The sequence below is a fragment of the Urtica dioica genome, chromosome 2 (genome assembly GCF_054948205.1).
Source record: "Urtica dioica subsp. dioica isolate 48M chromosome 2, U.dioica_male_clone48M_v1_H2, whole genome shotgun sequence".
In the NCBI taxonomy this organism is placed as follows: Eukaryota; Viridiplantae; Streptophyta; class Magnoliopsida; order Rosales; family Urticaceae; genus Urtica; species Urtica dioica.
Window position 1 is genome coordinate 25,221,514 of NC_142757.1, and position 15,855 is coordinate 25,237,368.

A 15,855-nucleotide genomic window follows, 5' to 3' on the forward strand; every position below is an offset into this window, starting at 1 on the left:
CACCAGGAGTCCCTACCCCTGCTCTCGCTGACACGAGACCCTTCGTTGGTCCACGTGTGTTCTTCGATCCAGAGGATCCCGGCGTCTGTGGTGGATCCTCGCCTCCACCTGCTCCAGTCGACATCCTATAAGAAGAAAACAAAATTAGAAAACAAAGAAACGTGGACGACACCACGAAATTTTATTACAATGCCCTCACATATGGCGGAGGAAAACCGTGGTTACATATTAGATAAATATTACTCATTCATCATCATCACTGCCTATAATGTTAGTATCTTCTATATCTACATCAACATCTTCTCCCTCTAAAACGATGTGTGCCTCATTATCCTCATCAAATTCTTCATCCACGTGTGTTCTTCGATCCAGAGGATCCCGGCGTCTGTGGTGGATCCTCGCCTCCACCTGCTCCAGTCGACATCCTATAAGAAGAAAACAAAATTAGAAAACAAAGAAACGTGGACGACACCACGAAATTTTATTACAATGCCCTCACATATGGCGGAGGAAAACCGTGGTTACATATTAGATAAATATTACTCATTCATCATCATCACTGCCTATAATGTTAGTATCTTCTATATCTACATCAACATCTTCTCCCTCTAAAACGATGTGTGCCTCATTATCCTCATCAAATTCTTCATCATCGTCAACGATACTGACTAGCTCAATTTCAGCGGTTTCGTGTCGATGATTCAGACTTTCGATGTTTGACAATTCTATTGTCAATGGGACCAAGGCTGATGTGGTAGGGTCAACTTCGGGAATGTCCCAAATCCCTCGATGATTGCATTCCTGAACAATTTCCCAATCGCCACCTTTAACAAGATCTTGGATGTAGAAGACTTGTTTCGCCTGAGTCGCGAGTACGAACGGCTCATCTGTAAACCACTCTTTAGCGGTATAAGAACTCGTCGCTCCAGTAATCTTATCAATATGCACTATTCGCCCTGTATTGTACTTGTCACCATACCAAATGCATTTGAATAGTACGACACGACAGTTATGTCTATAGTTAAGCACGATGACATCTTCCATTCGTCCGTAGAAATTGTACTCATCCACGGGCACACATACATCAATGTTTTGAGTTATTCGTTGATTATCACGACGACGAGTGATGAACTACACGCCTTTAACAAAACAGCTCGGATATTGATGGGCGATTTCCAATGAACCGACAGACACTGCGTAGAGCTCTTCAGACACGTCAGAGCCACTAACTTTTATGTCATAAATCTGGTTCAAAACAAAGGAATTCTTAGCACTTTTAACTCTTTGAATTATTTGGTTTAAGGTTTAGGGTTTACCTTTTTTGCAAACCAATCTTTGAATTCTTTTCTATGCGTTGCTTCGAGTTCAGCATCTTCAATGCCCACTTGAGAATTCCTTCGTATGAGTTCCAAATGCTCACTGTTGTTCGAAACTTTACTCAAATAACAGATTAACAATGGAATAACTTAGAGAAACACATGGATCGATAAACTTACACCAAATATGGATCTACTTCAGGACAATTGGTATAGATATACCACTCCGCCTTCTCTCTCTGCTCATCGTCTAATATTATCGGCTTCATCATCCCATAAGGCACACACATCTCGGATCGAAAAACAGAAAGCTCTCGAACTGGAACTTCATTAACACTTTTCTTATCCTCCAGATACCTTCCAACGAACGTTAGAGCTTCTTCTACAACGTAAGCTTCCGCAATAGAGCCTTCAGGCCTAGCTCTGTTTTTAACAAAATGTTTTAACGTCCCAAGGTATCTCTCAAAAGGGTACATCCACCGCATATGAACCGGGCCGCCATACAACGCTTCCTCTGGTAGATGAATCGCCACGTGAATCATGATCGTGAAAAAAGCAGGTGGAAATATCATCTCAAGCTTACATAGTGTCTCGACAATGGAATTTTGCGCTTTTTCGAGATCTTCCACTCTCAACGTTCTAGAACTAATCAACTTGAAAAAGTGGCAAAGTTCGGAGATCGTATCCTGTATTGCCTTTGGCACAAAAGGGCGAATACCAACAACCAACAACCTCTGCAAGATCACGTGGCAATCGTGCGACTTCAAACCTGTGAGCTTCCCGTCAGCAGTCACGTTTTTCTTCAAATTACCAGCGAGGCCATCTGGAAATTTGACAGATTGGAGGAACTCGGTAAACCGCTGCCTCTGCTCAAGGGTCAACGTGTACACTGCTTGCGGTTTGTACCACCCATTCCCTTGTTCTTGCAAGTGCAAACTGGTTTTGATTTTCAAGTCCATTAAATCAAACCTCGCCTTCTCGGTGTCATAGTTTTTCTTTTCTAAGCTAAGCATGGTCCCAAGAAGATTCTCGCACACGTTCTTCTCTACGTGCATGACATCCAAGTTGTGCTTCAACTCTAACTCTGACCAGTAAGGATACTCGTAGAAGATGCTTTTCTTCGCCCAATTAAGCTCACTCTCGGCTCGCTTTCGTTTTCTGCCAACGGAACCAGCGTGTTTGCCAGTTTTCGTGCAAGAAACACTAGCCAACTGAGCTAGTATGTCTTGCGGAGTCAACTTGTCGGGTTTACTGCGTCTCTCGTGGCGATTTGTGTAGTGATCGCTACTTTTCCTCAATCGGTGACGCGTGGGCAAAAATCGAAGATGGTCGTAGTACACAATTCTGTTTCTGACTTTTAGTGACGGCGTGTCAAGGTTGCACGTGGGGCAAGCGAGATACCCTTGGCCACTCCATCCCGATAAATACGATCGAGCCGGAAAGTCGTTTATCGTCCAGAGTAGCGCAGCACGCAACCGAAACACTTCATCGTTGGCTCCATCTCGAACGTTGAATCCCGTCTCCCACAATTCTTTCAGCTTTTCAACTAGTGGCTGCAAGAAAACGTCCATGTTTTTTCCTGGTGAGCTCGGCCCGGGAATCAGAAGCGTCAGCATAAGGTACTCTTTCTTCATGCATAACCAAGGCGGCAAGTTGTACGCAGTCAGCACCACAGGCCACATGCTGTACGCTAAACTCATTTCTCCAAACGGGTTGAACCCATCAGAAGCTAATCCAAGCCACACGTTCCGAGGCTCTTCGGCAAATTCTGGGTATCTCTCGTCCAGGTTCTTCCACGTCGTACCGTCCGCAGGATGTCGCAAAATGCCTTCTTCTCTGACGCGATCTCTTTCGTGCCACTGCATCTGAAGCGATGTGTGTCGAGAGGCGTACAACCGCTTCAATCGATCTTTCAGGGGAAAATATCGCAATATCTTTTGCGGTATCTGTTTCCCAGTCGGCTTCCATCTGCTCTCGTTGCAAACTGGGCACACTTAAGCTTTCTCGAGATCTTTTCAAAACAAGACGCAATCGTTTGTGCACACGTCGATCATCTCGTACCCCATGCCGAAGCGCTTCAGTTTCGCCTTTGCCTCGTAGTGCTTTTCGGGAATTCGGTTACCGGTTGGATGAGACTTCCTCAAGAGCTGCAAGAGTTCTACGAACGACTTGTTCGTCCAATGGTTCGTGACTTTGATGTGCATCAACGAAACCAAGAATGACAAAGACGAAAACTCTTTGCATCCAGGGTACAATTCCGCTTCCAACTCGGCAAATAAGTCTTCCACTTGCTCCTCCGCATGCACCTCGCTCGGGGTCGGATCCGCAAAGTCGTCGAAATCCTCGTGGTCCATGATATCATGCAGGGCGTCGTGCAATCCTCCTACTCCTCTCTGATCAGTTCCAATGGGGTCTTCACCATGAGTAAGGACAAGGCGCTCGCCGTGATGATACCATTCTGTGTAGCCTGGGGTAAACCCATTGTCCAGGAGGTGATGCCTTACGACCCCGATGGCGTGCCATCTCACGTTGTTGCAAGACTTGAAAGGACAACGATATTGGCCATTTTCGTTCGGTTGTCTGCTTGCAATGCGGATAAACTCGTTAACCCATGTTTTATACTGCAAGCTCAACCTCTCGTTCTCGGTAACCCAATCTCTACTTGGATTAGACATTGATTTCGCTGAACGAGAAAGACAACGAGAATTATTAATTAGCATTGAAAGTCCGATCTTACTAAAGGACCGAGAGCGAATTTAGAAGGAATGAGAGAGAGACTGTGAAAGGTATCTTATTTTTTTAAAATGGATTGTAGAAATTATGGGAAAGATACTAAAGCACCTCAAAATCCTGGAAACAATCCTGGAAAATGGATTCTTTTTTAAAATGGACTGTTTCTAGTGGATTTCGATCCTAATTGGTTCAAAACTCTACCGAAATTTTGGCAGAGTTTCCCCTATAATATTGTTAAACCAAAAACCTGCAAACTACTTTAAAACATTTAAAATCCATCCAGAAACTATCATATTAATTAACTAAGTCCTAAACCGAGCCTCCGTGGCTCGGTCACAACATTTTATCAATATCTATAAAACAATCACACAGTAATTAATTAATTACAATATCATAAACAACTAATCTAATAAAATAGTTTAAACAATTAACCAATTTCAATCTTAATTAAACTAACATTTAAAATTTAAAATTAGTTACATAACCAATTTCATTATTAAGTACAAATTGTTAACAATTAAACTACAAATTAATTAATTAACTAAACTAACAACTTATTAACCAATTTGATTTCCACTACAAATTAATTAGTTAACTAAACTAATTATAAACACTATATATATTAACAATTATAATTACATTAATTAATACATGTACTTATTAAACACAAATATACTTCATTCATTAAATTAACAAATTAATCGACAAGTTAATTAAATTAACTACTTATTAACCTAACATATTAACATACTTATTAAAATGTAATAACTAATTAGCATTTTTATAAACATGTGAATTAATTACATAAATAACAACTTAACTAACTAATTACTATAACTAATCAATTAATTTAATTAACATAAATAACCACTAACCTTCACCGACGGGGCTGCGAGGTACAAGGCGCGGCAACGCGGAGGCGACGCGGCGCTCGACCAGGCTGAGGCGATGCGGAGAGGACGGGATGATGGCCGGGGCTGGCGAGGCACGACTAAAGGTCAAAGCGTCGGAAATCATGGCCATAATTTACAAAAATAAAATAAAAAACATACCGAGGCTGAGAAGATAGTGGTCGGAGGTGGTCGTGGCGGAGGGATGGTGGTCGGAGGTGGTGGTGACGGAGAGATTGTGGTCGGAGAAACAAAAAAAAAGTAAAGATGGTGGAGGTGAGGTGGTGGCGGAGCTTCACAGGGCATGGTTGGTGGTGGTGATTACTCGGTGGTGGCGACAATCTTGCACTCGGTGGTGGTTCTTGGAGTTGAGATTCCGGCGTGGTGGTCTCGGTGGTGGCTTGGTCGGAGAGAGATATTGTGGTGGTGAGGTGGCGGCGGAGCTTCACAAGGCACGGCTGCGGAGGATCGGCGCGGAGGACCGGCGCGGAGGAGAGGACCGGCACGGAGGAGAGGACCGGCGCGGACTTGGACGTCGGAGAAGACCGGTACGCGCGCGTGGTGGCTCGGAGAAGAGAGAGGGAGAGAGGGAGCGAGGTCGCAGAGGGAGGGAGAATCGCAGAGGGAGGGAGAGAGGGAGGGAGAGTCGCAGAGGGAGAGAGAGAGGGAGGGAGAGTCACAGAGGGTGTTGGGGCTGTTGTGAAGAAGATGAAGAAGACGCAGCTTTAAAAACTAACCCTAGTAATCAGGTGCGACAAAGTCGCACCTGATACTCGAGTAGGTGCGACTAGTCGCACCTAAAAAGGATGATAGGTGCGACTAGTCGCACCTGAAAGTAAAAAAAAAATTAAAAAAGAATAAATACCACGTCAGACAAAAGAAAAAAATGAGGGGGAGAAAAAAATCAAAACTATTGGGTGCGCCTAGTCGCTCCCAATACCACTTAAAATCAGTGAAATTTTTTTCATTTTTGGAGCCCTTTGGGTGCGAAAAGTCGCACCTGTTGCCCATTTAGGTGCGACTTTTAGGTGCGACTTGTCGCACCTAATGCCCCTCCGCACCAAAAAGGCTTATTTGTAGTGGTGTTTGTCTAGGTAGTAAAATCGTTTTATGAGTTTTTAAAGAATTTTTTATATTCCGTCGCTTGCTAGAAGCGATAAATCTTTTCTTAATCCTAGATCTATTCCAACAAGGAGAAGAGGCAATTGCTAGTGGACAGCCACAACATCCAAAACAGTTTTATTATTCTCTCTTTGATTTATTATTGTTCTTCCGATTGAATGATGTGTACCTAAATTCTTTATTGGTTTGGGGAAATTTCAAAACCCTAGTATTATGACTTAAATGAATATTGCAAACTTCCTTGAGTAATATACAAATTGTGTTTCTCTCTATTTGAATTTTTATGAATCATGTTTGAAGTGTTTAGGAAGCTCACTAAATTATTGATACGTGATTCAACAGCTAGTTTGAATGTCGTGATTGTCTATGATCAACGGGTTGAATTGTGGCTAAAAATATGGGATTATACGTTTATGAACATATTGTGAGAAATACTTTATTTAATTCATACGCTTGATTAGTTAAGTTCGATTAGCCGGTTTTTAGAGTGTAATGCCAATCCTCGGTTAGTTCAATAACGCGTGTTCAGAATTAATTAGGATTGAGTGGTGAACTTAAGAGGAACGATGCAATAGGATATTCATGTTAGGCTAGTGGTGGCGAGAGATCCCTTGACCATATTTATCTCATTAGTGAAGCTCTCGTTATTTTCATTTGTTGATTGCTCTAGTTGATTTATTCTTGTGTTTTAATTATTTATTTTGCAAGTGAAAACCCCCATTTAATTTAGTTAAGGAGATAGAAAAATCGTAATTATTCGTGTCTCGGTGGGATCGACCCTTATTTTTCCTATACTATTGTTAGGAAGTGAGGTTCTAAATTTGGCGTATCTACGACACCGTCACCAACCGGCTCCTCCATGCCCGCTTTGACAACATGACCACTCCAACCCTATCCGTTCACGGACGACAACCCGAAGAGGGAGAGATCATTGCGGAGGGATCGATTCGGAGCGCGGTTACGACTGGACTCTTCCCTCTAGGCACCCGAATGGACTTTGTTATCGGCCCGATCTCGATCGAAGCTATTCAAAAGGAAAAATAAAAGGCAATCGGACTTGCCTTAGCCATTAATCGGCCCTTGGGCCGATTAGGCCAAAAACCGGCCCAATGGCCTCGGCCCAAGACCGAGCTCGACCTTTGGCCCAGCTCGACCTCGGCCTGACGAGCTCGACCTCGGCCTCAGCTCGACCTCGGCCTGGCGAGCTCGGCCTCGGCCTCAGCTCGACCTCGGCCTGACGAGCTCGGCCTCGGCCTCAGCTCGACCTCGGCCTCGGCCTCAGCTCGACCTCAACCTGACGAGCTCGACCTCGGCCTCAGCACGACCTCGGCTTGGCGAGCTCGACCTCGGCCTCAGCTCGCCTTCGGCCTGACGAGCTCGACCTCGGCCTCAGCTCGCCCTCGGCCTGACGAGCTCAACCTCGGCCTCAGCTCGACCTCGGCCTCAGCTCGACCTCGGCCTGGCGAGCTCGACCTCGGCCTCAGCTCGGCCTGGCGAGCTCGGCCTCGGCGTCAGCTCGACCTCGGCCTGACGAGCTCGACCTCGGCCTCAGCTCGACCTCGGCCTCAGCTCGCCCTCGGCCTGACGAGCTCGACCTCGGCCTCAGCTCGCCCTCGGCCTCAGCTCCCCCTCGGCCTCAGCTCGACCTCGGCCTGGCGAGCTCGACCTCGGCCTCAGCTCAACCTCGGCCTGACGAACTCGACCTCGGCCGAGCTCATGTTATCCTCGGCCAAGGGGCCCACCAATGACGCTAGCCCATGTTGTCCTCAGCCCAGGGACACGCCAGTGACGCCAGCCTATGTTATCTTCGGCCAGGGGGCACATCAATAGCGCCAGTCTATATTATCCCCTGCCGAGCCCATACTGACGGGCCCACCAGTGACGCCACCCTATGTTATCCTCGGCCAGGGGCTATCCTCGGCCATCGGCCATCCTCGGCCAATGGCTATCCTCGGCCAAATGCTATCCTCGGCCATGGGCCATCCTCGGCCAATGGCTATCCTCGGCCAAATGCTATCCTCGGCCATGGGCCATCTTCGGCCAATGGCTATCCTCGGCCAAATGCTATCCTCGGCCATGGCTATCCTCGGCCATGGGCTATCCTCGGCCATTTACCTCTCTCGGCCAAAGGGCCCACCAATGACCCCTTTGGTCGCCTATAAATACAAGAGGCCCTCCCTCTTCCAAAGGTAATCCAAGTTTGAGGACTGAAACGCTGCCGAACTCGCCTTTCGCTCGTTTCTCTCAAGTCTCGGCCCCTAAACACTTAAACCTTCTATTATCCACCTCAATCCCACTAATGTTGAGCGTCGGAGAGGTAAACAGAAGCACCCCTTCTATTTTTCCTTTTTAGCTCACGGTTCTCTCATCCTTTCTAGGTATCCCGGCGAGCTCAGACACCACCAACAACCAAGGGAAGACTCGGGACACCGAGTCCGACACGCTCAAGCCCAGGCGAGGCCACTTGGTCCGGCCTTGGGTCTAACCGCCTGTGGCTTCTAAATCGTTGTCCGGAAAGAAGCGACAACATTTTGGCGCTAGAAAGAGGGGGACTCTCGGCCTTGGCGACACATTCCCTCTACCACTTTCACCCCGACCATTGAACAATGAGTCACGTTCCCACTACCTTCGCGGGTACTCGGGCAACAACCTGGAGGTACGGTCTCCGACACCTCGCACACCGTCTTGAAGGGCAACCTCGCGATAGCGAGAGCCAGCCCCAAGACCCGGTGAACGCCCCCGAGGCCGAGCTCCGAGAGGACACAGCCCGGCGGCTCGCAGAGCTCCTTGACCGTCCCGACGTTGACGGTTCGCTCATTGCCGATCTCCACGGCTACGATGTCGAGGATCGATCCGCCCACAGTGACTCCGACCTTGACTATGTGGGGGAGTCGAGGACCGACGAGGCGACTCCTAGCCTCGCACATTCGCGGTCCGAGAGACCCAATGGCGCGTTGGCCGACCCGTCGCGTCCGGCGCGACGGCAGGCGCGGTCACGTTCCCAGGGACTCGCCCCTTCGGTTTCAAGAGGCGGCCGGACACGGCCCCTCGCCGAGGAGAGAGCGACTCTGGGCAACGATGGGGCCGATAGCCGAAGCGCTCGCCGTGCGACCCGACCAAGGGCGGACTCGCCCCACCGAGCGCCGAGCGTGGACCTTAGAGAGCGCTTGACGGCGCAGAGAAACTCCCGGGGGGAGGATCACCGCCAAAGGCTCAACTCTTGGAGGGACGCGCTCCCCGCCGCAACTCTCGGCCAACCTCAGGCCAATATCGTGGACCAAGCATCCAACGAGCGCCAACCAGCGACTCCCGTAGCCCCGGCTGTCAGCCCGGCTAACGGGCTCGACATGGTCACGATGATTCAAAGCCTCCAAAACCAAATCATCGAGATGAGGGAGTCGGGGAGGCAGAGGCCATATGGGGGGATCGAGGAATCATACTCTCCCTTCGTCGCGCAAATCCTCGCGCAGCCTTGCGTGGGAAACTTCAAGTTGCCGTCCATCCCTCCCTACGATGGGCGGACTGACCCAGACTTCCACATCCAACACTACGAGACATGGATGACAATGCAAGGGCAGCCAGACGCGACCCTATGCCAAGCCTTCAGCCTAACCCTCACGGGGTCGGGCTTTGAATGGTTCCGGGGTCTGAGACCCGGGAGCATCCCGTCCTTCCGGGCTTTGCAGGCGGCTTTCCTCGCCCGCTTCACCACGCTCGTGGCACAAAAGAAGTCAAAGACCCACCTCCTCTCCCTTCGGCAGGAGAGAGACGAGACGTTGAGGCAATACCTCGCTCGCTTCACCGAGGAATCTCACAAAGTCGAGGGCTTCGACGACAAGGACGCCATCACGGCGATCACCGAAGGAGTTCGCACGAGCGACTTCCTCAAGTCCATTGTGGGGAAGGTCCCGCGAAGCATGGCAGAGCTGATGACGAGAGCCCGCACGTATATGGGAATCGAGGACTATCTCGATGGGCGAGATGGCCGGAAGTCAGGGGGACAAGGTACTCGACGCCGCGACGACCCAGACGGAGATCGTCCCGACCCTCGAAAGAGGAGGAACAAGGGAGGCCATGCCCCTAACGGCCACTCCCTCCCCGGGCCGAGACCGGCGCACGTCGACAGCTTCCGAAAGTTCTCGACATTCACCCCTTTGAACACCCCACCGGAGCGGATCTTAGCTCTGCACCGCGACAAGCTAGGGAGCCCTACTCCTCTCACAAAGGATCCTACAAAGAGGGATCGAAGCAAGTTCTGCGAATACCACCAAGATCACGGGCATCTAACATCCGAGTGCTATCAACTCAAGCGTCAGATCGAGGCCCTGATTCAAGACGGAAAACTGAAGGAATACGTCCTTCGAACGATCGGGACGGCCGCGGCACGCGATGAGCGCCCGCGGCAAGAAAGAAAGGGTCCGAGCAGCCATTGAAGAACCAGAAAGCTCGCAACTGCACATCGTGGGCGCGATCCTGGGAGGCCCGGAATTTGGAGACTCGACCACGCAAAGGAAGAAGTACGTGCGCGAAGTTTCCGGAGGGAAAATAGCGCACTATATCAACCACACCTACGAGGCTCCTCCCCCAGCCCCGTTCGAGTCCATGTTCTTCACCGGCCAAGAGGCGGCGCGAGTCCTCCACCCGCATAACGACGCGATAGTCATCTCAGCCCCGGTCGCCAACAACCTCGTCCGGAGAATCCTAATCGACAATGGGAGCTCCGCCGATATAATCTTCAAGTCGGCTTTGGACAAGACGAAGCTATCCGGGATGAGACCGACCCCGAGATCGACCCCGCTCTTCGGCTTCTTCGGGGAAAGGGTCATGACGGAGGGAACTATCGACCTATCGATTACCTTCGGCACACCGGGGGGGCTCGAGGTGACCCACATCGTGTCGTTCCTGGTCATGGACCAGCCCTCGGCGTACAACGTCATCGTCGGTCGCCCGAATCTCAATCGGCTAAAGGCCATCACTTCCACTTACCATCTGATGATGAAGTTCCCAACGGGCAAAGGGATAGCCGCAATGTTGGGAGACCAATCAATGGCAAGGATGTGCTACATCCAAGGCGTGGACGGGAAAGAAAAGGGAAAAATGGTGAGCACCGTCTTCCAACTCGGGGACAAGTTCCCGTGCGAAATAGGGAAGGGAGGAATCTTCGGAGAACTGGACCAGAGAGACGATGTCGAGCGTCGAAAGGTGGAGACACCGGACAACCTTGTTCCCGTCGTGTTGGACGACGCCAAACCTGACCAAGTAGTCAAGGTAGGTGCCCAACTCCCGTCCGAAGTTCGAGCCCGGCTCGCCACCTTCCTTCGCAAGCACAAAGACGTCTTCGCGTGGACACACGCCGACATGCCGGGGATCGACCCCGAGATAATGGTTCACCGCCTCAACGACGATAAGAGAATGGATGAGCGCGTTCAACCACGACGAACGTTCAGTGGAGAGAGGTATCAAGCCATTAGTGAAGAGGTTGACAAACTTCTCGCCGCCGACTTCATCAGGGAGGCGGAACACCCCAAGTGGGTGTCCAACGTGGTGATGGTCAGGAAGCCAAACGGGAAGTGGCGAATCAGTATCGACTACAAAGATCTCAACAAAGCCTGCCCGAAGGACAGCTTCCCTCTCCCGAGGATCGTGCAACTTGTGGACGCCACGGCGGGCCACGAGTTATTAAGCTTCATGGACGCCTACTCAGGCTACAATCAGATCCGCATGCACGAGCCGGATCAGATCAAGACCACCTTTGTTACAAACCGCGGACTCTACTGTTACAAGGTCATGCCTTTTGGCCTCAGAAACGCGGGGGCGACGTATCGAAGGTTGGTGAACCGAATGTTCGCCGATCAGATCGGAAAAACTATGGAGGTCTACGTTGACGATATGCTCGTCAAAAGCCTCAAGACCAACGACCACGTTCGAGACCTGGGAGAAATGTTTGCGATCCTGCGACGCTACAAGATGAAGCTCAACCCCAATAAGTGCGCTTTTGGGGTCGAGTCCGGAAAATTCTTGGGCTACATGGTTAGCCGCCGCGGGATCGAGGCTAACCCCGAGAAGATTAGGGCGATCTTAGAGATGAGGTCGCCGCAGAAAGTGAAAGAAGTTCAGAGTCTGACAGGAAGGATCGCCGCCCTAACACGATTCGTGTCCAAAGCCACCGACAAGTGCCAACCGTTTTTTAAAGCACTAAGGAAGACCGATGGGTTCGTGTGGACGGAGAAGTGCGAGGAAGCATTCCATGAAATGAAAGCCTACTTCGCCTCCCCCCCGTTCCTCGCAAAGCCAAAAAATGGCGAAACCTTGTACATCTACCTCGCGGTTTCCGACAAGGCCGTGAGCGCGGTTCTCATACGCGAGGAAGACAAGGTGCAATGGCCGGTCTACTATGTCAGCAAGGCGCTCCTCAACGCCGAGACTCGATACCCGGAAATCGAGAGATTATCCCTCGCCCTTGTCATGAGCGCGAGAAAACTCCGACCCTACTTTCAGGCGCACCCCATTGTGATCCGCACGGGACATCCCATCGAGAAGGCCCTTCAAAAAGGGACCTCCTCTCGAATGGCCGTGTGGTCCCAAGAGTTGGGCGAGTACGGGGTCGAGTTCCAACCAAGAACCGCCATCAAGGGCCAGGCCCTCGCCGACTTCGTCGCCGAATTCACAATGCCCCCGACCGACGATGGCGACGAAGGTAGTAAGGGCACGAAAGACGAGGAGGACGACCACGGCGAGCCGTCAAGAAAGAGGACCAACGGCCCGACTGGGCCGGTCTGGGACTTGCACGTGGATGGCGCGTCAAACGCCCGGGGGGCTGGCGCCGGCGTAGTGCTCACAAATCCCGATAGGGAGAAACTGAGATATGCACTGCGGTTCGAGTTCAAGGCTTCCAACAACGTGGCAGAGTACGAGGCTCTGATCGTCGGCTTGGAGCTGGCAGACAAGCTAGGCGCCCAAAACCTGCGCATCCACTGCGACTCGCAGTTGATCGTGAACCAGGTTAAGGGCGACTACGCCGCTAAAGAGCCGAACATGGTCGCGTACTTATCCAAGACCCGAAAGAACCTAGAGGCACTGTCATGGTTCGAGATCGTCCAAGTACCCCGAGAAGCGAACATCGACGCTGACGCCCTAGCTCGCCTCGCGTCCGGGATAGACGAGGAGGGCGAAGGCAGCGTCCCGATCGAGGTGCTGACCCGACCCTACATCTCAAGAGGCGACGTAGGGGTAGTTGAAGAGACTCCGCCTCCCTCGTGGATGACACCGCTCGTAGAATTCCTTAAGCGAGGAGTCGTCCCCGAAGACAAAGAGGAGGCCAAAAAGCTGAGAAGCTTGGCGCCAAAGTACACGACAAGGGAGAACAACCTGTTCAAGAGAGGCTACTCCATGCCCCTCCTCCGCTGCTTGACCGAGGTCGAGGCGAAGAGGGCGCTCCGCGAGGTGCATGAGGGGGTGTGCGGAAACCACGCCGCCGGACAATCTTTGGCGTTGAAACTCCTGAGGCTCGGATATTTCTGGCCAACCTTGAAAAAGGACTCCCACGAGTGGGCCAAAAGGTGCGACAAATGCCAAAGGTTCGCCCGTATCCCGCGCCAAGCACCGGCACCGCTATGTCCGATCATCGTACCGCGCCCTTTCGCAAAATGGGGAATCGATCTCATCGGCGAGCTACCTATGGCTCTGAGACAATACAAGCATGCGATCGTGGAAATCGACTATTTCACGAAGTGGGTAGAGGCCGAACCGCTGGCAAAGATCACCGAGGCAAACACAACGAACTTCATCTGGAAGAACGTTGTCTGCCGCTTCGGGATTCCCGCGTCAATTGTGACCGATAACGGAAAGCAGTTTGACAACGCGCGCCTCCGAGAAGTGTGCGAGCGGTTGGGCATTAGCAAGACTTTCTCTTCCCCCCGCCATCCTCAAGCCAACGGTCAGGTAGAGGCGGTCAACAAAACGATCAAGGAGAATCTGAAAAAGAGGCTGGAGGAGAAAAAGGGGGCTTGGGCCGACGAGCTCCCCATGGTCCTGTGGGCGTACCGAACCACCGCGCGAAACGCGACCGGCGAAACCCCTTTCGCTCTCGCGTTCGGAGTCGAGGCCGTGGTACCCGTCGAGACCAAGCTGCCGACCCTGCGCATCGAGGAATACGAAGAAACCGCCAACGACAGCGCGATCAGGCTTGAGCTGGACCTCATAGATGAGAGGAGGGCGGACGCCCTCACCCGCCTTGCCGCACAAAAGAGGAAGGTCGAAAAGTTCTACAACTCCAAGGTCAAGCTACGGCAGTTCACCGACGGAAACCTCGTCCTCGGGAGGGTGTTCCAAAACACCAAAGTGCAAGGGGCGGGAGTCTTGGGCCCCACTTGGGAAGGTCCGTACCGCGTGCGCCGAGCCATCCACAACGGCACATACGAGCTCGAGAACCTGGAAGGACTCGTATTCACACACCCTTGGAACGCGGAACACCTTCGGCGGTACTACCAATAGACGCTCGTTCCCGCTTACTCCATGTTTTGTTATGTCATTCCATTTTCAATTTTTTGAAATGACATTTTTTTATCTCGAGTACGGCCGAACGGCCTGGGAATGTAATCTTTTTGTCTAACTATTTCAACATTGTAATCAAACTACACTTCGCTTCGAAACCTTTACTTTACTTTGTAACAATTTCTCGTCTTCTCTGCGAGCACACAAGAAACTCGGGGGGCTAACGGGAAACAATGCTCAACGAAACTAAAGCTCACTCGCTCAACAAAAAAAAAACGACTCAAAAACAAAAGTATAACAAAGTCTCAAGGGGCCGATGGTTAGGCCGGAGGTCCCAAGGAAAGACTTATCACGTAACTCCTCGTGCAAACTCCACATAAGTCCTCGAGTTGAGTAACGGATTCTTGGGATTTCGAGCTCGCCAATTCGCCTAGTCGAGCTCGCCAAGTCGAGCTCGTCAGTTCGCCAAGGCTGAGCTCGCCAGTTCGCCAAAGTCGAACTCGTCAGTTTGCCTAGGCCGAGCTCGCCACTTCACCTGGTGGAGCTCCCAGTCGAGCTCGCCAGTTCGCCAAGTCGAGCTCGTCAGTTCGCCTAGGCTGAGCTCGCCAGTTCGCCTAACCCGAGCTCGCCAGTTCGCCTAGGCCGAGCTCGCCAGTTCGCCTAGGCCGAGCTCGCCACTTCTCCTGGTGGAGCTCCCAGTCGAGCTCGCCAGTTCACCAAGTCGGACTCGTCAGTTCGCCTAGGCTGAGCTCGCCAGCTCGCCAGTTCGCCTAGGCTGAGCTCGCCAGTTCGCCAAAGTCGAACTCGTCAGTTCGCCTAGGCTGAGCTCGCCACTTCGCCTGGTGGAGCTCCCAGTCGAGCTCGCCAGTTCGCCAAGTCGAGCTCGTCAGTTCGCCTAGGCTGAGCTCGCCAGTTCGCCTAGGCTGAGCTCGCCAGTTCACCTAGGCCAAGCTCGCCACTTCGCCTGGTGGAGCTCCCAGTCGAGCTCGCCAGTTCGCCAAGTCAAGCTCGTCCGTTCGCCTAGGCTGAGCTCGCCTACTTTCCTACGGTGAACAAACTACGAGTATCTCACGTTCGCCTAGGCCGAGCTCGCCAGTTCGCCTAAGCCGAGCTCGCCACTTCGCCTGGTGGAGCTCCCAGTCGAGCTCGCCGGTTCGCCAAGTCGAGCTCGTCAGTTCGCCTGGGCCGAGCTCGCCAGTTCGCCTAGGCCGAGCTCGCCAGTTCGCCTAGGCCGAGCTCACCAGTTCGCCTAGGCTGAGCTCGCCAGTTCGCCAAAGTCGAACTCGTCAGTTCGCCTAGGC

General features: G+C 51.6%; 1 protein-coding gene across 1 annotated transcript; it reads right to left on the reverse strand.

The window, feature by feature from the left end:
• Positions 1 to 1,131: 1,131 nt before the first annotated feature.
• LOC149404226 (uncharacterized) lies at positions 1,132 to 3,241 on the reverse strand. The gene is made up of 3 exons (XM_089607455.1): positions 1,605 to 3,241; positions 1,317 to 1,419; positions 1,132 to 1,245 (listed from the first exon to the last, which is right to left on the reverse strand). The coding sequence occupies exons 1-3, from the start codon at positions 3,179 to 3,181 to the stop codon at positions 1,132 to 1,134; spliced, it is 1,794 nt and encodes a 597-aa protein (XP_089463581.1). The 5' UTR covers positions 3,182 to 3,241.
• Positions 3,242 to 15,855: the final 12,614 nt, after the last annotated feature.

Coding starts and splice junctions, on each gene's coding strand:
- LOC149404226 (XM_089607455.1), bottom strand. CDS start 3,181: ATGCAGTGGCACGAAAGAGATCGCGTCAGAGAAGAAGGCATTTTGCGA. Junction 1,420..1,604: donor TCTGTTTTTCGATCCGAGAT/GTGTGTGCCTTA, acceptor TTCGAACAACAG/TGAGCATTTGGAACTCATAC. Junction 1,246..1,316: donor AAGATTGGTTTGCAAAAAAG/GTAAACCCTAAA, acceptor GTTTTGAACCAG/ATTTATGACATAAAAGTTAG.